The 18,737-nt window shown below is 48.8% G+C and overlaps 1 protein-coding gene across 2 annotated transcripts in view; it reads left to right on the plus strand.

Annotated features, from left to right (window-relative positions):
• Positions 1-2,633, plus strand: part of TRIM3 (tripartite motif containing 3) — a 33,417-nt gene extending 30,784 nt beyond the window's left edge. For both annotated transcript variants that reach the window (XM_067466386.1, XM_067466387.1), the window contains exon 12: positions 1,201-2,633. In XM_067466386.1, the coding sequence (XP_067322487.1) occupies positions 1,201-1,353 (153 nt within the window). In that variant the 3' untranslated portion in view covers positions 1,354-2,633. The remainder of the gene's footprint in view (positions 1-1,200) is intronic.
• The last annotated feature ends 16,104 nt before the right edge of the window (positions 2,634-18,737 follow it).

The raw sequence follows: 18,737 nt of genomic DNA on the forward strand, positions 1-18,737 counted from the left end.
ACCTCACCTCCTTCAGATGTCTCGGATTCCTAAAGTGATGCCCTTGAGCAGGCACAGGAAAACTTTGGCCTATGCTGAAGTCCAAAACACCTGGAGTGCGATTTTCCTGCTTCTTGGCAGAATGGGGTTGGACTGGATGACCCACGATGTCTCTTCCAACTCAAGGATTCTATGGAGGGTTGAGGTTTGCCCTTGCCTGTTCCAATTGGCCCACTTCCTACACCAAGGCAGATGTATGTGGGGACTGCTTTCCAGTCCATTCTCCGTCTCGCTTGCTCTTCTTTCTGCCCCCTTTCTGGCTGCACAGAAGCATTTTCTAATGAGCAAGTAAAACACGATTCCCAAAGGTGGGAATATAAGCAGGTGTGTCTGTAGCTTAGTAGCCGTCAGTCAGAGAGAGAAAGGTCAGTCTGTGAGAGAAGGCCTCACAGTGTGAGATAGGCCTTACTCTGTGAGAGAAGCCTCGGTGTGAGGTAGGCCTTAGTCTGTGAGAGAAGGCCTCACAGTATGAGGTAGGCCTTAGTCTGTGAGAGAAGGCCTCATGATGTGAGGTGGGCCTTAGTCTGTGAGAGAAGGCCTCACAGTGTGAAGTAGGCCTTACTCTGTGAGAGAAGCCTCGGTGTGAGGTAGGCCTTAGTCTGTGAGAGAAGGCCTCACAGTGTGAAATAGGCCTTAGTCTGTGAGAGAAGGCCTCAAAGTGTGAGGTAGGCCTTAGTCTGTGAGAGAAGCCTCGGTGTGAGGTAGGCCTTAGTCTGTGAGAGAAGCCTCGGTGTGAGGTAGGCCTTAGTCTGTGAGAGAAGGCCTCACAGTGTGAGGTAGTCCTTAGTCTGTGAGAGAAGCCTCGGTGTGAGGTAGGCCTTAGTCTGTGAGAGAAGGCCTCACAGTGTGAGGTAGGCCTTAGTCTGTGAGAGAAGCCTCGGTGTGAGGTAGGCCTTAGTCTATGAGAGAAGGCCTCACTGTTTGAGGTAGGCCTTAGTCTGTGAGAGAAGGCCTCACAGTGTGAGGTTTGCCTTGGTCTGTGAGAAGGCTACTGTGCCTTACATTTGCACTGAGGCACTTCCATCTTTCTTGCCGAAACCCGTTTTTCTCCGTGCGAGCAGCTGCAGCCCTGGGAGTGTGCCACACACGCATTTAGGTCATGCCATGATTCTCTCTGGCCTGTCGCCTTTGCCTTCACGGCTGCCCTTCCTCTCGTTCCAGGTCTTCGACAGCTCGGGCTCCTTCCTGTCCTACATCAACACCACGGCGGACCCGCTGTATGGGCCGCAGGGCCTGGCCCTGACCTCTGACGGACACGTGGTGGTGGCAGACTCCGGCAACCACTGTTTCAAGGCCTACCGATACCTGCAGTAGCCCCGGGGGGCGGGCGGGGGGAGGGGGCGCGTTTCCCTCCGGCCCACCTGCTGCCCGAAAGGGGTGGACGATGCGCTTGGGGAGGGCTGGCCCTTCGGCAGGGCCCCTCCCCCCTCCCTGCCCGCACAGGGTTATGGGGCTCCGGCAGCTGTGTGTGATGGTGCCAATTGCAACCAACCAAGGCAGCTACGCGTTCGGGTTCGGGGTGTTTCCTGGAGTGTGCGGAGGAGTTCGGCTTGCTCAGCTCCTCCTCCTCCTCCATGGGGTTGCCATACATTTCTGGTCTTTCCTGCGGGGGAAGCGGGGCTGGCTCTGGGGTGGGCTCTTGTAGCTCCAGCTCGCTTGTCGCCTGCTTCCTTTGGCAAATGCTCTTGCCCTCCCTGTCCGGCCTTAGGGGCCCTCGTTCTGTCCCTCCTTGCCCTCCGTCTCCCTCGCTCGCTTCCCTGGATTCTCTCTGCACTTTATCACTGTCCAGGGAAGAGGCCGAGGCTTCTCCTTCCTTTCCTTCCCTTCCCAATTTCTGTCTCTACAATTCCCGGGGGGGGGGGGGGGCTGGGGGTCAGAAGCACAAGCTTCAGCAGACAAATAAATGCCTGCAGATGGGTGGGGAGGGTTGCACTTTGGGGAGCAGAGGTGTCCTTGCGCTGCCACCAGCTTCACCGAGAGAGGAGGTCCCGCCTTCGCCAGGAGTTGCGTAACTAGGGAGTGGATATAGGGCAAGGAGAGCCTGGTTCATGCCAGCTTTGCAATGGGTCCGAATTGACATCTTCAGCCACCTTTTCTCTCGGTCAGATCTTTGTCCCTCCCTTCCTTCCTTGACCTGGGGGAGCGTGGATACAGGGCGATCTTGTTGCAATTCCTCCCGCACAGAGCTGCCATTTCCCGCTGGCTGTCCTCTGAAAAGGGGCTTCTTTCTGCCTGCTTGCTCTGGACCTGGCTCCCACCCTCCCTCTTTGGTAGTTACACCAGGTAGAGTGGCCGGGAGGGAGGCGCAGCTTATTTGGCGTTCCTTGTGGATGCCTGCCTCTTCCGCAGCTGCCTCTCCCTCCACGTGTGGGGATTTGCCCTCTTCCTTCTTGCCACCCAAATAGGCCGTCTTCAGCTGGGGGCAAGCAGCAGCTCCAACCAGAGGCCTTTCCGCCAAGGTGACCCCTGCACCCCTCCTTCTGCTCCCCAGGCCTTCCTTCTGCACACACTCCTCGTTGGTTGGTTGGGCTGAACTGAGGCAGCAGCCATGTGCTAACAAATATGTATGTACAAAATAAAGTATTCTGAAAATAGTTCAGCATCTTCTCTGTCGGAGGCACGGCCGGGCTGGGCTGGGGCGAGGCTGCACCCATGTCCGTTTACTGAAGCCTGTAACAGTATATAGCAAAATATGAAAAAGCTTGTTCCTGGTTTGATCCTTAGGGGTGAGTGACCATGTCCTCCTGCAGTTTACGATACGAAGAAAGGCTGAAACTAAGACAAGTCAAACCCGCATTCTGGACTTTAGGAGAGCTAACTTCCAAAAGATGAAGGAAGTACTGAGCAGCATCCCGATAAGGGAGTTACGAATGGATGGGAGTTTTTCAAGAGTGAAATACTCAAGGCGCAATTGCAAACAGTGCCAACAAAGAGAAAAAATGCAAAGAAGACAGAATGGATATCCAAAGAATTTCAAACTCTGCTGACTCAAAGGAGACATGTGCAAGAAGTGGAAAAAGGGAGAAATCACCAAAGAAGAATAGCCAACTCCTGTAGGGAAAAGGTTCGCAAGGCTAAAGCACAAAATGAGCTCAGGCTTGCCAGGGAGGTTAAAAACAATAAAAAAGGCTTCTTTGATTACATCAGTAGAAAAAGGAAGAACAAGGAGATGATAGGGCCTCTGCGAGGAGAAGATGGGGTAATGCTGACAGGGAATAAGGAACTACTTAATGCCATCTGTAGGGGGTGCTATGAATGCGATTTTCTTGCTTCTTGGCAGAACGGGGTTGGACTGGATGGCCCACGAGGTCTCTTCCAACTCTAGGATTCTAGGAAATGTAACGTTGGTGGACATGTAAAGAGATTTTAAGATGGGCTTAAAGCCAACCTTAAAAACTATTGTATAGACACCGAGAGAGAACTGGCCCTTGAGCACTCTAGCGGGAGGCCAGCTGTGACTAGCAGTGCTGCAGAATTCGAATAGGCATGAATAGAGGGTGAAAAGGAGAAACATGTCAAGAGGATACAGTTACATCGAGCCAGCCCTGACCGGGACCACCTTCCACTGATGTCCTCACTGTGGTAGAACATGTGGATCAAGAATAGGGCTCCACAGCCACCTACAGACACACTGCCAAAATACCAGACTTGGAGGACTATCATCCCCGGGATCGCCTAAGTAAGTAAGCCTCTGCCTGGAGGTTTTCAACAGTCCTCAAAGATTTTTGAACAATCACACATCATTTGCTGTGAGGAAATGTTTGGTTCAAACAGATATCCCACCCCATCATACACTCCTGATGTGGCTCCTAAAATAAATACCCATCTCAAAGGACATCACAATCTCCCTGGGGAGGGAATTCCATAGACAAGGGGCCACCACCGAGAATGCCCTTTCTCTCGTCCCCACCAACCACACCTGAGACGGGGGTGGGAGCGAGAGAAGATCCTCCCCAGAAGATCTTAGAGACGGTGTGGGCTCATAGGGGAAGATACACTCACGAAGATAGGCAGGTCCTGAACAGTGTATTTCACTGGCGAATTGCTCTTCTTACCTCCAGGAGGTTCTTCCCAGTGTTGAGGTAGGATCTCTTTTCCTGCCACTTGAACCCATGGCTTCATTGAGTCCTGGTCTCTGGAACTGCTGAAACGAAGCTTACCCATTATTCCACCTCAAAGGGACCTCCTTTCAGGTATGTAAACATGGCTCTCAGGTCCCCTTCTCTCAGCCTTCTTTGCTTGGGCTTCAAACCTTTGACCCTTTTGATGGCCTTCCTCTGAGCACCTTCCATTTTGTCCTATTGTGTAGGATCTCAGTGGGCTTTAACTCAAGCCTGGGCAAACTCTGGCCTTCCTTTCAGGTGTTTTAGACTTCAACTCCCAGAATTCCTGACAGACTCAGTCTCCTTCCTTTTCCCTCCCTCCAGGTGTTTTGGACTCCCAGAATTCCTGACAGTTTCTGGTCCTTTCCTTTTCCCTCCCTCCTTCCAGGTGTTTTGGACTCCAACTCCCATAATTCCTGACAGCCTCAGGCCCTGTCCTTTCACCCCTCAGCGGCTGAGGGGTTAAATGGATGCAATGACTTAGCAAATGCTGCAATTCAACATAAGCCGGTGTGCCTGTAGGTTTGTATGCCTCAGAAGCAAAGACCATCAGCATTGAAGCGATGGTCCTCCGCCATCAACTCCGCTGGGCTGGCCATGTTGTCCGGATGCCCGACCACTGTCCCCCAAAGCAGTTGCTCTACTCCGAACTCAAGAACGGAAAACTGAATGTTGGCGAGCAGGAAAAGAGATTTAAAGGTGGGCTTAAAGTCAACCTTAAAAACTGTGGCATAGACACCGAGAACTGGGAAACCCTGGCCCTTGAGCGCTCCAGCTGGAGGTCAGCTGTGACCAGCAGTGCTGTAGAATTTGAAGAGGCATGAATGGAGGGCAAAAGAGAAATGTGCCAAAAGGAAGGCACGTCAAGCCAACCCTGACCATCTGAAAACCAATGCCATCACTGCGGGAGAAGATGCAGGTCAAGAAGAGGGCTCCACAGCCACCTACGGACTCACTGCCAGGACACCGACCTTGGAGGACCATCATCCTTTGACTACAGGCAGGTAGGTAAGATGCCTCAGTGTTGTCCTCAGGATGAAGCGGCCTCAGTCTTGGAGAAGGCTTCAGTATTAGTTTACCTCAGTGGGAGAAAGGCCTCAGTCTGAGAAAGGCTTAAGCGGCTGAAGGGGGAAAGGGGCTGTCAGGAATTCTGGGAACTGGAGTCCAAAACACCTGAAGGGAGGGCCCAAGCCAGCCCACAACTTCTCTAGAAGGTTTGTATGCCCAAGTGTCAGTTGCCCTCAGGATGAAGAGGTCTCAGTCTGTGAGAAGGCTTCAGTGGGAGAAAGGCCTCAGTCTGAGAGAGGCTTAAACGGCTGAGGGGGAAAGAGGGTTGTCGAGAATTCTTTGAGTTGGAGTCCAAAACATCTGAAGGGAGGGCCCAAGCCTGCCGACAAGTTCTCTAGCAGGTTTGTATGCCTCAGTGTTAATTGCCCTCAGGATGAAGAGGCCTGTCTGTGAGAAGGCCTGTTTACCTCAGTGGGAGAAAGGCCTCAGTCTGAGAGAGGCTTAAACGGCTGAGGGGGAAAGGGGGCTGTCAGTAATTCTGGAAGTTGTAGTCCAAAACGCCTGAAGGGAAGGTCCAAGCTTGCCCACAACTTCTCTAGCAGGTTTGTATGCCTCAGTGTTAATTGCCTTCAAGATGAAGGGGCCTCAGTCTGTGAGAAGGCCTCAGTTTACCTCAGTGGGAGAAAGGCCTCAGTCTGAGAGAGGCTTAAACGGCTGAGGGAGAAAGGGGGCTGTCAGGAATTCTGTGAGTTGGAGTCCAAAACACCTAAGGGAGGGCCCATGCCTGCCGACAACTTCTCTACCAGGTTTGTATGCTCTAGAGTCAGTTGCCCTCAGGATGAAGAGGCCTCAGTCTGTGAGAATGCCTCAGTCTGTGAGAAGGCCTCAGTCTGAGAGAGGCTTAAACGGCTGAGAGAGAAAGGGGGGCATCAGAAATTCTGGGAGTTGGAGTCCAAAACACCTGAAGGAAGGGCCCAAGCCTGCCCACAACTTCTCTAGCAGGTTTGTATGCCTTAGTGTTAGTTGCCCTCAGAATGATGAGGCCTCAGTCTGTGAGAAGGCCTCAGTTTACCTCAGTGGGAGAAAGGCCTCAGTCTGAGAGAGGCTTAAGCGGCTGAGGGAGAAAGGGGGCTGTCAGGAATTCTGGGAGTTGGAGTCCAAAACACCTGAAGCTTGCCCTCAACTTCTCTAGCAGGATGCCCCTCCTGTGAAGACAAAGTTGTGGTTGTTTAACACACTTTCCCTATTGAACTAAATAGAAATGTTGGTGGACACCAAAATAAATTGGAAGTTGGTCTGAGGCCTGCTTTCCAACTACTTGCACAGGCCCAGAAGAGGAGAAAGAGACCTCAGCCAATGATAGAAGAGACTCCTCTGAGGTGGAAGCTTCTCATTGGACGGAATGGTTGCCCGTCAGCGAAGGGGCGGGAGACTCGAGGAGAGGAGCCGCGAATGAGAAAGAGGAACGACTTGGCGCGCACTCCACTTCACACCTGATTGGCTGCCGGCCCTGCCAATCAGATTCGCCCCTCCCACATCTGTCAAAAAAAAGTGCGGGAAGGCGAGTGAGGAGGAGAAGGCGGAGGTCACGTGATGCAGCAGCCTCGCCTTCTCCCCTGCTTGACCTTAGCAACAGTAACGCGATTGGTCCAAATCAGCGATGACGTCCGCATGGGCGGGGCTTGAACGCTTTTTCTGCGTTTACCTTCTCCCTCCGCTAGGGGCAAGATGGCGCCCGGCTAGGTTTTGCCTCAGAGAGAGAAGGAGGCCGGTTGGGGATGATGAGTGCTGTAGTCGCCATGGAGGAGGGCCTCTTCCATTCTATGTCTCCGTGCTGTTCCAGTCCAGAAGGGAATAACGAGCTCCATGTGGGTCCCTCTGGGCTTGAAAGCAAGCCTTGGGAGAAGCCTCAGGGAGCCTTGGTAGGCCTTGAGGCCTACCAAGGCTCCCAGAGGCCTCTCCCAAGGCCTGCTTTCAAGCCCAGAGTGCACACAAGCCAGCCATAGCTACTTACTTACTTAGGCAATCTCTCGTAGTCCGAGGATGATGGTCCTCCAAGTGTAGTATCCAGGGGGTGGGTCCATAGGTGGCTGTGGAGCCCTATTCTTGACCTGCATCTTCTCCCGCAGTGAGGGCATCGGTTTCCAGGTGGAAGGTGGTCCTGGTCAGGGTTGGCTTGACATGTGTGCAGAGGAGGGTGACTAAAATGATCAAAGGTCTGGAGAACAAGCCCTATGAGGAGCGGCTTAAGGAGCTGGGCATGTTTAGCCTGAAGAAGAGAAGGCTGAGAGGAGATATGGTAGCCATGTATCAATATGTGAGAGGAAGCCACAGGGAGGAGGAGGGGGCATGCTTGTTTTCTGCTTCCTAGGAGATGATGAGGCCTGGCTTGAGAGCAGGACGTGTGAAAAAGATCTTGGAGTCCTCGTGGACAACAAGTTAAACATGAGCCAGGAATGTGATGTGGTGGCAAAAAAAGCCAATGGGATTTTGGCCTGCATCAAGAGGAGCCTAGTGTCTAGATCTAGGGAAGTCATGCTACCCCTCTTTTCTGTTTTGATTAGACCACATCTGGAATATTGTGTCCAGTTCTGGGCACCACAATTCAAGAGAGATATTGACAAGCTGGAATGTGTCCAGAGGAGAGCAACTAAAATGATAAAAGGTCTGGAGAACAAGCCCTATGAGGAGTGGCTTAAGGAGCTGGGCATGTTTAGCCTGAAGAAGAGAAGGCTGAGAGGAGATATGATAACCATGTATAAATATGTGAGAGGAAACCACAGGGAGGAGGAGGGAGCAAACTTGTTTTCTGCTTCCCTGGAGACTAGGACGCAATGGAACAATGGCTTCAAACTCCAAGAAAGGAGATTCCATCTGAACATGAGGAAGAACTTCCTGACTGTGAGAGCTGTTCAGCAGTGGAACTCTCTGCCCTGGAGTGTGGTGGAGGCTTCTTCTTTGGAAGCTTTTAAACAGAGGCTGGATGGTCATCTGTCGGGTGATTTGAATGTAATATTCCTGCTTCTTGGCAGGGGGTTGAACTGGATGGCCCATGAGATCTCTTCGAACTCTTTGATTCTATGATTCTATGACATGCCTTCCTCTTGGCACATTTCTCTCTTTCACCCTCAATTCGTGCCTCTTCAAATTCTGTAGCACTGCTGGTCACAGCTGGCCTCCAGCTGTGGCGCTCACAGGCCTGGGCTTCCCAGTTCTCTGTGTCTATGCCAGAGTTTTTAAGGTTGGCTTTGAGCCCATCTTTCAATCTCTTTTCCTGTCTTCCCAACATTCCGTTTTCCGTTCTTGAGTTCGGAGTAGAGCAACTGCTTTGGGAGACGGTGGTCAGGCATTCGGACAACATGACCGGTCCAGCGGAGTTGGTGGCGGAGGACCATCGCTTCAATGCTGGTGGTCTTTGCTTCTTCCAGCACGCTGACGTTTGTCTGCCTGTCTTCCCAAGAGATTTGCAGGATTTTCCGGTGATGGCGTTGATGGCGGAGGACCATCACCTCAATGCTCGTGGTCTTTGCTTCTTCCAGCACGCATACGTTTGTCTGCTTGTCTTCCCAAAAGATTTGCAGGATTTTTCGGAGGCAGCTCTGATGGAAGCGTTCCAGGAGTTGCATGTGACGTCTGTAGACAGTCCACATCTCGCAGGCATAGAGCAGAGTTGGAGGACAATGGCTTTATAAACAAGCCCCTTGGTCTCCCTACGGCTGTCCCGGTCCTCAAACACTCTCTGCTTCGTTTGGAAGAATGCTGCACTTGCAGAGCTCAGGCGGTGTTGTGTTTTGGTGTCAATGTTGACTTTTGTGGAGAGGTGGCTGCCAAGGGAGCGGAAATGGTTTTAATTAATCCAACTGACCAGTGGACTGATTGCCGTGGCATGTGTTTTTAGGTCACCCTCATGGTCTCACCTCAGGGGGCAACAAGGGCTGCTAATTGATAGCAGAATGTGGTGTTGAAGGGATGCAGGGAGGGATGTTTTGGTTTCTGGTATCAGACAGAGCGGCAAAAGCACCTGGGCATCACAACCGAATACAGTGAGGACATCTGCCCTTGCGGGAATTGTGGGAGTTAAAACCCCCAGAGCATGAAACGCAATCTGGAAATGAAGGTGCAGGGATGGACTGGCTGGAGCCGTGTTCTCCCAGGAGTCGAAGCTGAAGGGAAGGGCAGCCAACAAGGGAGCATCCATTCCCTTTTTACGAGGTGGCAAACACCAATTTAGAGCCTGGTTGTGCATGATCAGACGCAGCATTAATTGCTGTTTCCAAATGGGAGCCGGGAGAGGAATTAAGACCTAAAACCAATTATTTCTCCCTACTCGAGCAGGGATCAAATGGAAGTTGTGTACAGAGCGATTTAATAAGCTCCCATTGCTTCAGTGTGTCTAATTAGTTTGGGACTGATATTGCTATTTGAAAGGGAGTAGGTCAGTAAAAATCAGGCAGTGAGCATGAGATTTGTAGAACTGTTTTTGTAGTTGCGTCTATGGGTTTGTATAGCATGTCTACCCATGTTTATGTAGGTAAGTGTTTTGTTAATGTGTTTGCTTTTGATTTAGTTCTGCAGTATGTTGAAGTGGCTAGTTAGGTTGCCGTATAGTTTTAGTGATGTATATTATTTTTTAAAATCTGCGTTTTGGTGTGAACCATTGGTCTTAACACAAAGGCCAGCAGACCCGGTGACCCCTGCTGGACTGACTAGTTCTAAATATTTGCACTTTAAATTTATTTATTTATTTATTATTTGAACTTCTATGCGGCCACTCCCCTGGGGCTCGGAGTGGCTTACAAGAACAGGCTAAAATCTAACACAATTTTAAAACAATTAAAACAATTTAAAAACAACAATATCAAAGATCAAAGGCCTGTCGAAACAGATGTCTGACATGCCCTGCGGAAAGCTGATAGGTCCCGCAAGGCACGGACTTCAGGTGGCAGAGTATTCCAGAGTGATGGTGCCACTGCTGTGAAGGCTCTGCATCTGGTTGCTGTTAGACGCAAGGTCTTGACACTGGGAATTTCCAATAGATCTTGGTCCTCAGAGCGGAGGGATCTCTGGGGTTGGGAGGGGGTGAGGCGGTCCCTCAGGTCCATCGGCCCCAGACCATGCAAGGCCTTCAAGGTGAGTCCCATCCCTTTGAAAGGGATCCGGTGCTCAATGGGTAACCAATGCAGCTGCAGTCAGATTGGGGTGATGTGGCATCTCATCGGAATTCCCGCAAGAAGCCGAGCAGCTGCATTTTGTACCAACTTGAGCTTCCGGATCACTGACAGAGGAAGGCCAATGTAGAGGGCGTTACAGTAGTCCAGTCTTGAGATGACCGTGGCCTGGATCACCGTAGCTAGGTCGTCCCTGGACAGGGAGGGGGTCAGTCGTCTATCCTGCCGCAGATGGAAGAAGGCGGTTCTGCTCACGGCGGAGACCTGGGCCCCCATCCTCAGCAGAGGGTCCAAAAGGACTCCCAGACTCTTGACCAACGATGATGGGCGTAGCGCCTCGCCATCCAGAGTAGGCCGCTGGACGTCCCCACTGCCCAGTCAATCCAGTCATAGGATCTCCGTCTTTGCCGGATTCACCCTCAACCTGCTGGCACGCAGCCATCCAGTCACAGTCTCAAGGCACTGATGGAAACAATCGGGTACAGAGTCCGGTCGGCCTTCCATCTTCAGCACCAGCTGAGTGTCATCGGCGTACTGGTCACACTCCAGCCCAAAACTTCGAACCAGCTGAGCAAGTGGGCGCATAGAGATGTTAAACCACAGAGGGGAGAGACTGGCCCCCTGAGGAACCCCACAAGAGAGAGGGTACCTCTCAGAGACCAGACCTCCCCTCTCCTCTCGCTGTCCACGGTTGTGAAGGAAGGAGGGGAGCCAATTCAAAGCTCTCCCCCTGACTCCAGCAACAGCAAGGCAATGGTGGGTCAGAAGATGGTGGTCGACTGTGTCCAATGCTGCTGTGAGATCCAAGAACACAAGCAGCGCTGACCCGCCTTGGTCAAGCTGGCATCGAAGGTGATCCGTGATGTAGACCAGCACAGTCTCTGTCCTGTGCCCCACACGGAAGCCGGACTGGAAGGGATCCAGTGAATTGTCCTCAGTGCTTACTAATTTTGGGAAGCATGTGGTTTTCTATTATATTATACAGAACAGGAAAACTGTTAGAAAGTGGAATGTGGTGCTGCCTGGGGGCCCAGTGGAGTCTCCTTCTCTTCTGGAGGTTTTTGAAGCAGAGCCTGGGTGACCATCTGTCTGGAGGCCTTGGGTTGTGCCTTCCTGCCTGGCTGGCAGAAGGAATTGGAATAGATGGCCTTTGGGGGTCCTTTCCAACTGTGATTCTGGGAGTCATGCAGTTTTGGTGAGCCTCAGGATGAATGTGTGGCTGAAGTTGAAATACAAACAAAATTGGATGATGTTGACGAAAGTTCAAGCACAGCTTCCTCCGACATTTTAACCAGAGGCTGGATGGCCGTCTGTCGGGAGGGCTTGGATTGTGCCTTCCTGCCTGGTGGAAAGAAGGGGTTTGGACTGCATGGCCAGTGGGGGTTCTCTTCCAATGCTGGTGGAATATCCTTCTTCCTGGAAGAGTGATGGAGAGTATTTCTTTCATAGAATCATAGAATCCAAGAGTTGGAAGAGACCTCCAGGGCAATCATCCAGTCCAACCCCATTCTGCCAAGAAGCAGGAATATTGCATTCAAATCACCCCTGACAGATGGCCATCCAGCCTCTGTTTAAAAGTTTCCAAAGAAGGAGCCTCCATCACGCTCCGGGGCAGAGAGTTCCACAGCTGAACGGCTCTCACAGTCAGGAAGTTCTTCCTCATGTTCAAATGGAATCTCCTCCCTTGTAGTTTGAAGCCATTGCTCCATTGTGTCCTAGTCTCCAGGGAAGCAGAAAAGAAGCTTGCTCCCTCCTCCTCCCTGTGGCTTCCTCTCACATATTTATACATGGCTATCATATCCCCTCTCAGCCTTCTCTTCTTCAGGCTAAACATGCCCAGCTCCTTAAGCCGCTCCTCATAGGGCTTGTTCTCCAGGCCCTTTATCATTTTAGTCGCCCTCCTCTGGACACAGTATTCCAGCTTGTCAATATCTCTCTTGAATTGTGGTGCCCAGAATTGGACACAATATTCCAGGTGTGGTCTAACCAAAGACCAAAGAAAATTCTCTGGATTTTCAACAGAGGCTGGATGGGACCCAGAGCGTTGTTCCTAGCAGGTGCGCATTGTGCCAGGTTGAGCAATTTGGAGAGCCAGGGGGAGGCCCCGAAAGCAGTGCTTGTGGCACCTGGCCGAGGAAACTGGCAGCAGCTTCGGGAAGAATACAGGAATCCGGCCGAGCAGGGCTGCGTGGGACAGGGGGGGCTTTGTTCTCAAGCCAAGCTATGCGGAAGGAGGAGGCCGCTCTGGCCGAGCCTGAAATTCCCCACTTGCCCAAGACTCCCAAAGGTTGCAATGGGCTCTCAGGTGAAGACCTCCCTTTGTCAGCGCAGTGACCTGTCAAGGTCCTGGCACCTGAATAACAGTCTCGGGACTCGGGTGTGGTTAATTTAAGAGTTTGGCATTCACAAATAAACAAAGCACAGTGAAAGAGAAATAAATCAAACAGAACAGATTATTGTGAGATAGATCTATCTATATAAATAAAAAGATAATGTCCGTTTGTGGGATTAACAAAACTCAAAAACCACTGGGCGAATTGACACCAAATTTGGACACAACACACCTATAATAATAATCATAATAACAAAACTTTATTTGTACCCTTCTCCCATCTCTCCAAGGGACTCGGTGCGGCTTACATGAGGCCGAGCCCACAATACAACAGTAAAAACAACAACAGTCATACAAAACAATAAATAAAACCCATAAGCAGAAAACAAGTGACCATCAGTCACAAAACATTGAAAAACACATCAGAAGAGACTTAAAAAGTCAAAAAACAAAAATTACATTACATGTGCAAAACCACATATATATACACATATACACAATTATATGCAGAAATATATACACACATATGCACACACAAAACACATACACATAAAGGGGGAAGGAAGGAAAGGGGAAGAGAAAGGGAAAGAAGGAGGGAAGGAGAGAAGGAAAGAAAGAAAGCTAGAGAAGGAAGGAGAGAAGGAAATAAAAAAGTGAAAGGAAGGAGAGAAGGAACGAAAGAGAAAGGGAGAGAAGGAAGAAAAGAGATAAGGAAGGGTGGAATCAAAGAGTAAAGGAAGCGAGGAAATAAACAGAGAAGGAAGAAAGAAGAAAGGGAAGTAGAAGGGAAAGAAAAAGAGGGACGGAAGGAAGGAGAGAAAGAGGGAGGGAAGGTTTGTCACAGCAACGAGTGGCGGGTACAGCTAGTATCTATATAAATACTCTGTTCGTTTTGAGTGGCATCATAACTCAAAAACTGCTGGACAAATTGCCATCCAAATTTGGCCACAAAACACCTACTAACCCAAGGAGTGACCATCACTAAAAAAAAAAAAATGATTTTGTCATTTGTGAGTGTTAGTTGCTGGGATTTATAGGTAACCTACAACCAAAGAGCATTCTGAACTCCACCAACGATGGAATTGAACCAAACTTGGCCCACAGAACTCCCAAGACCAACAGAAAACACTAGAAGGGTTTGGTGGGAATCGACCTTGAGTTTTGGAGTTGTGGTTCACCTTCATCCAGAGAGCACTGTGGATTCAGACAGTGCTGGATCTGGACCAGACTTGGCATGAATATTCAATATGCCCAAACGTGAATACCGGTGGACTTGTAGTTGCTGGGATTTATAGTTCACCTTCAATCAAAGAGCATTCCGAACTCCACCAACAATGGAATTGAACCAAACTTGGCACACACAACTCCCAAGACCAACATAAAACACTAGAAGAGTTTGGTGGGCATTGACCTTGCGTTTGGGAGTTGTAGTTCACCTACATCCAGAGAGCACTGTGGATTCAATCAGCAATGGATCTGGACCAAACTTGGCACAAATACTCCATATGCCCACAGATGGAGTTTGGGGAAAATAGACCTTGATATTTGGGAGTTGTTGTTACTGGGATTTATTGTTCACCTACAAAGGGCATTCTGAACACCACCAATGATAGAATTGGGCCAAACTTCCCACACAGAACCCCCATGACCATCAGAAAATACTGTGTTTTCTGATGGTCTTTGGTGATCCTTCTGACACCCCCTTGTGACCCTCCCCAGAGGTCCTGACCCCTAGGTTGAGAAATGCTACATTAAAGCCATTCAGTCCAACTCCCTTCACCAGGGCAAGAAAAATAAAGCCCTCCTGACAAAGAGCCATCCAGCCATAGATACAGATAGATATATATGATTCACACACATACACACATACATGTTTATGGCAAATATCATAGATTTGAAAGGGACCCCTAAAGAAGGACAATTATTTATTGTATGTTCCAGAGTACGCAAAGCAGACCTAGCATCAACGCTGGCAAAGAAACAACAAGAAATACTGTTTACCCACAAGCATAAATTAAATACCTATATTAGAAACCATCACATTCTCATTACTTTATTTTCCAGATCAGCCAACTGGGCCGCAGCAACGCCTGGCAGGGAACCGCTAGATATTGCTAAAACTATGCAGCTGTCTGACCCGTTCCCACCACACAATACAGAACTAAATCAGAAACAAATGCACTGTCCAAACACCTATATTAGCATGCACATACTCACTATAGTTGCCTACAAACACACAGACAGAAGAGACAGTTCTACAAACCTGGCCTACAAACACAAAGCTTGCCTACAAACACAAAGACAGTTCTACAAACCTGGCCTACAAACATAAAGACAGTTCTACAAACCTTGCCTACAAACATAAAGACAGTTCTACAAAGCTTGCCTACAAACACAAAGACAGTTCTACAAACCTCACCTACAAACATAAAGACACTTCTACAAAGCTCGCCTACAAACACACAGTTCTACAAACCTTGCCTACAAACATAAAGACAGTTCTACAAACCTCACCTACAAACACAAAGACAGTTCTACAGACCTTGCCTACAAACATAAAGACAGTTCTACAAAGCTCGCCTACAAACACAAAGACAGTTCTACAAACCTCACCTACAAACATAAAGACAGTTCTACAGACCTTGCCTACAAACATAAAGACAGTTCTACAAAGCTCGCCTACAAACACAAAGACAGTTCTACAAACCTCACCTACAAACATAAAGACAGTTCTACAAAGCTCGCCTACAAACACAAAGACAGTTCTACAAACCTTGCCTACAAACATAAAGACAGTTCTACAAAGCTCGCCTACAAACACAAAGACAGTTCTACAAACCTCACCTACAAACACAAAGACAGTTCTACAGACCTTGCCTACAAACATAAAGACAGTTCTACAAAGCTCGCCTACAAACACAAAGAGAGTTCTACAAACCTGCCTACAAACACAAAGACAGCTCTACAAACCTTGCCTACAAATACAAAGACAGTTCTACAAAGCTCGCCCACAACACAAAGACAGTTCTACAAACCTCACCTACAAACATAAAGACAGTTCTACAAACCTCACCTACAAACACAAAGACAGTTCTACAAACCTTGCCTACAAACATAAAGACAGTTCTACAAAGCTCGCCTACAAACACAAAGACAGTTCTACAAACCTCACCTACAAACACAAAGACAGTTCTACAGACCTTGCCTACAAACATAAAGACAGTTCTACAAAGCTCGCCTACAAACACAAAGACAGTTCTACAAACCTGCCTACAAACACAAAGACAGCTCTACAAACCTTGCCTACAAATACAAAGACAGTTCTACAAAGCTCGCCCACAACACAAAGACAGTTCTACAGACCTCGCCTACAAATACAAAGACAGTTCTACAAAGCTCGCCCACAACACAAAGACAGTTCTACAGACCTCGCCTACAAATACAAAGACAGTTCTACAAACCTCACCTACAAACACAAAGACAGTTCTACGAAGCTCACTCTCATGATTGATTTCTACCCCTTGTTATCCTAATCCCTTTAGATCAGGCATGGGCAAACTTCGACCCTTCAGGTGTTTTGGACTTCAATTTCCAGAATTCCTAAAAGCTTCCGGCTATTTCCTTTTCCCTTTCCCTTTCCACTTAAGTGACTGAGGGGGAAAAGGAAAAGGCCTGAGGTTGTTAGGAATTAGAGTTGAAGTCCAAAACATCTGCAGGGTTGAATTTTGCCCATGCATGCTTTAGATCAGGGCTCCACAAACATTTTACACAGAGAGTCAGGTCACAGTCCCTCAAACTATTGGAGGGCCAGATTAAAATTTGAAAAAAAATAACAAATTTCTATGCACACTGCACATATCTTATTTGTAGTGCGAAAAACCCCACTTAAAAACAATACAATAATCAAAATGAAGAACAATTTTAACAAATGTAAACTTATTAGTATTTCAATGGGAAGTGTGGGCCTGGTTTTGGCTGATGAGATAGAATTGATGTTGTTGTTGTTGTTGTTGTTGTTGTTGTTGTTGTGTGTTTTCAAGTCATTTTAGACTTAAGTTGACCCTGAGCGAGGGCAAGGTAAATAACCTTGGAGGGCCATATCCGTCCCCCGGGCCTTAGTTTGAGGACCCCTGCTTTAGATAGTACTATAAAACTAACGACACTTTTTGTAACACTTCTGATTCATAAATCCTACAGTTGACGTTGTCCCCCAGTATCGCTGTGAAAGGGTAATAACCGTAGTCCCCATCTTTCTTCACGTTGATCCAAGATGTCTCCTTGATCACCGTCATCAGTCTGTGCATTCATTCTACAGTGTGTAGATACACTCTTGAATGGATTGTTTATTGTACAGCCAGAGGCCATGGCATCACATTATATACAACCTTTGAAAGTGTTAGAGACCCTAAATTGGGTCGTCTTAGGTCCACATCACGGGAGCATGAAAGGAAGTAGACAGTCCCCAAAAAGATCAAAAAACAAGGTTTATTCTAGTTTCTTCATGAAGAAGATGGACAGCCTGACAGCATACGCAGATGCTACCCTTCCAGTGACTGCCGTGCCCCCTTGGCTTTTTGACCACTGATAACCTCAAGTAAGCAAGAACATTTTTTTGTCATGGAAAGTACTCTCTTTCCAGCCCCCTCCCTTGACCTTTTGATGGAAAATACCTTCTTGTACCTGCAGACTCTGCGCTTAACCACAACCTTTGAACTTAACCACAATACAACTTCCGACCTCTACATGTCACATCTTGTTTCTTAAAAACATTTTCTTCCGTGTTCCTCTTTTTCTACAGAGAAAGGGTATGTTTCTCTTTTGCTGTTAATTTCATTCAAAGCCCCTTGCTTAGTATCCTTCAAAAGTACAATACAATAAGTACAACAAGCACTTTCCATCATCAGTCTGTGAGCCTCAGCCAATTCTCCGTCAGCTGCTCTTCTGGCTTTGGGATGATTGTTCTTTCCACCTCTCTGCTTCAATGATTTTCAGTGCAGTTATCACACATTGAAGTCATCTTCCATGTTTTCTTTCCAGTTGATCGCTCAGCATTCCCCACAAATACATCTCTGATGTTTATTTTTTGGAGCACGTGGCAGAGGCACTGACTCTCCGCAAGGTAAACAACGGCATCCCCCTTCCTGCTTTGGCCAACTCACCTTTGAGGCACTTTCCAGCCATTCCCTCCCAATCTGGGAAGTTCTGATGTAAGGGCAATGGCTCACTGGCACTCCTCCAGCTCTCTGCACATTGCCAGGAGTCCTCTGTGTTCAAGAGGGCAATGCAATGGAAGACACACCACAAGTTGGATTCCACTGCAATGCCTACCTTTGCCAAAGTCAACAGTATTTGTTTGTGTCTCCCCTGGACCTTGTCCTTCAGGTTGGGGGGGGGGGGAGGCGTCTGGTTTCATTCATCTGCATCTGTTGGCTTCAGGGGAATTGGGGGCCTCTGGGGCTGTTCCCCTCTGCAAGGGAAGCAGGCCCGTCAGTCACCTGCAACATGGAAAGGTGTTTTGCACAGACTCCCAGTCGTTGGAGGTTGGTGCATTGTTCCCAGTGTGCGCACATTCCTCTTCCACGATACCTTCTGCCTCCCAGGTCTTCCATTCTTATGGGAATGGAAGGAAGGGACATGCCTTTTTTTGCTAGTCGGCCCAGAAGCCTCCAGAGCTCATCCAGTCTGACCCACGTTCTGAGCCACAGGGGCCCCTTAGTGACAGGTGGGCCAGAATGGGTTTTAGTGGAAAGGTTGGCTTCATACTGGTGGTCCAGTGGGTTAAACCACAGAGCTGCTCAGCTTGTTGACTGAAAGGTTGCAGGTTCGAATCCGGGGAAGCAGCATCAGCCCCAGCTCCTGCCAACCTAGCAGTTCGAAAGCATGCACATGTGAGTAGATCAATAGGTATTTATTTATTTATTTATTGACTATTTCTATTCTGCCCTTCTCACCCCACAGGGCACTCAGGGCAGATTACAGTGTACACATATATGGCAAACATTCAATGCCAATTTTAACATAACATGTACAGACATACACAGTGGCTATTTAACTTTTTCTGGCCGCCAGGGGAGCTGTAGCTTCCAT

Source organism: Anolis sagrei, chromosome 3 (genome assembly GCF_037176765.1).
Source record: "Anolis sagrei isolate rAnoSag1 chromosome 3, rAnoSag1.mat, whole genome shotgun sequence".
Classification (NCBI taxonomy): Eukaryota; Metazoa; Chordata; class Lepidosauria; order Squamata; family Dactyloidae; genus Anolis; species Anolis sagrei.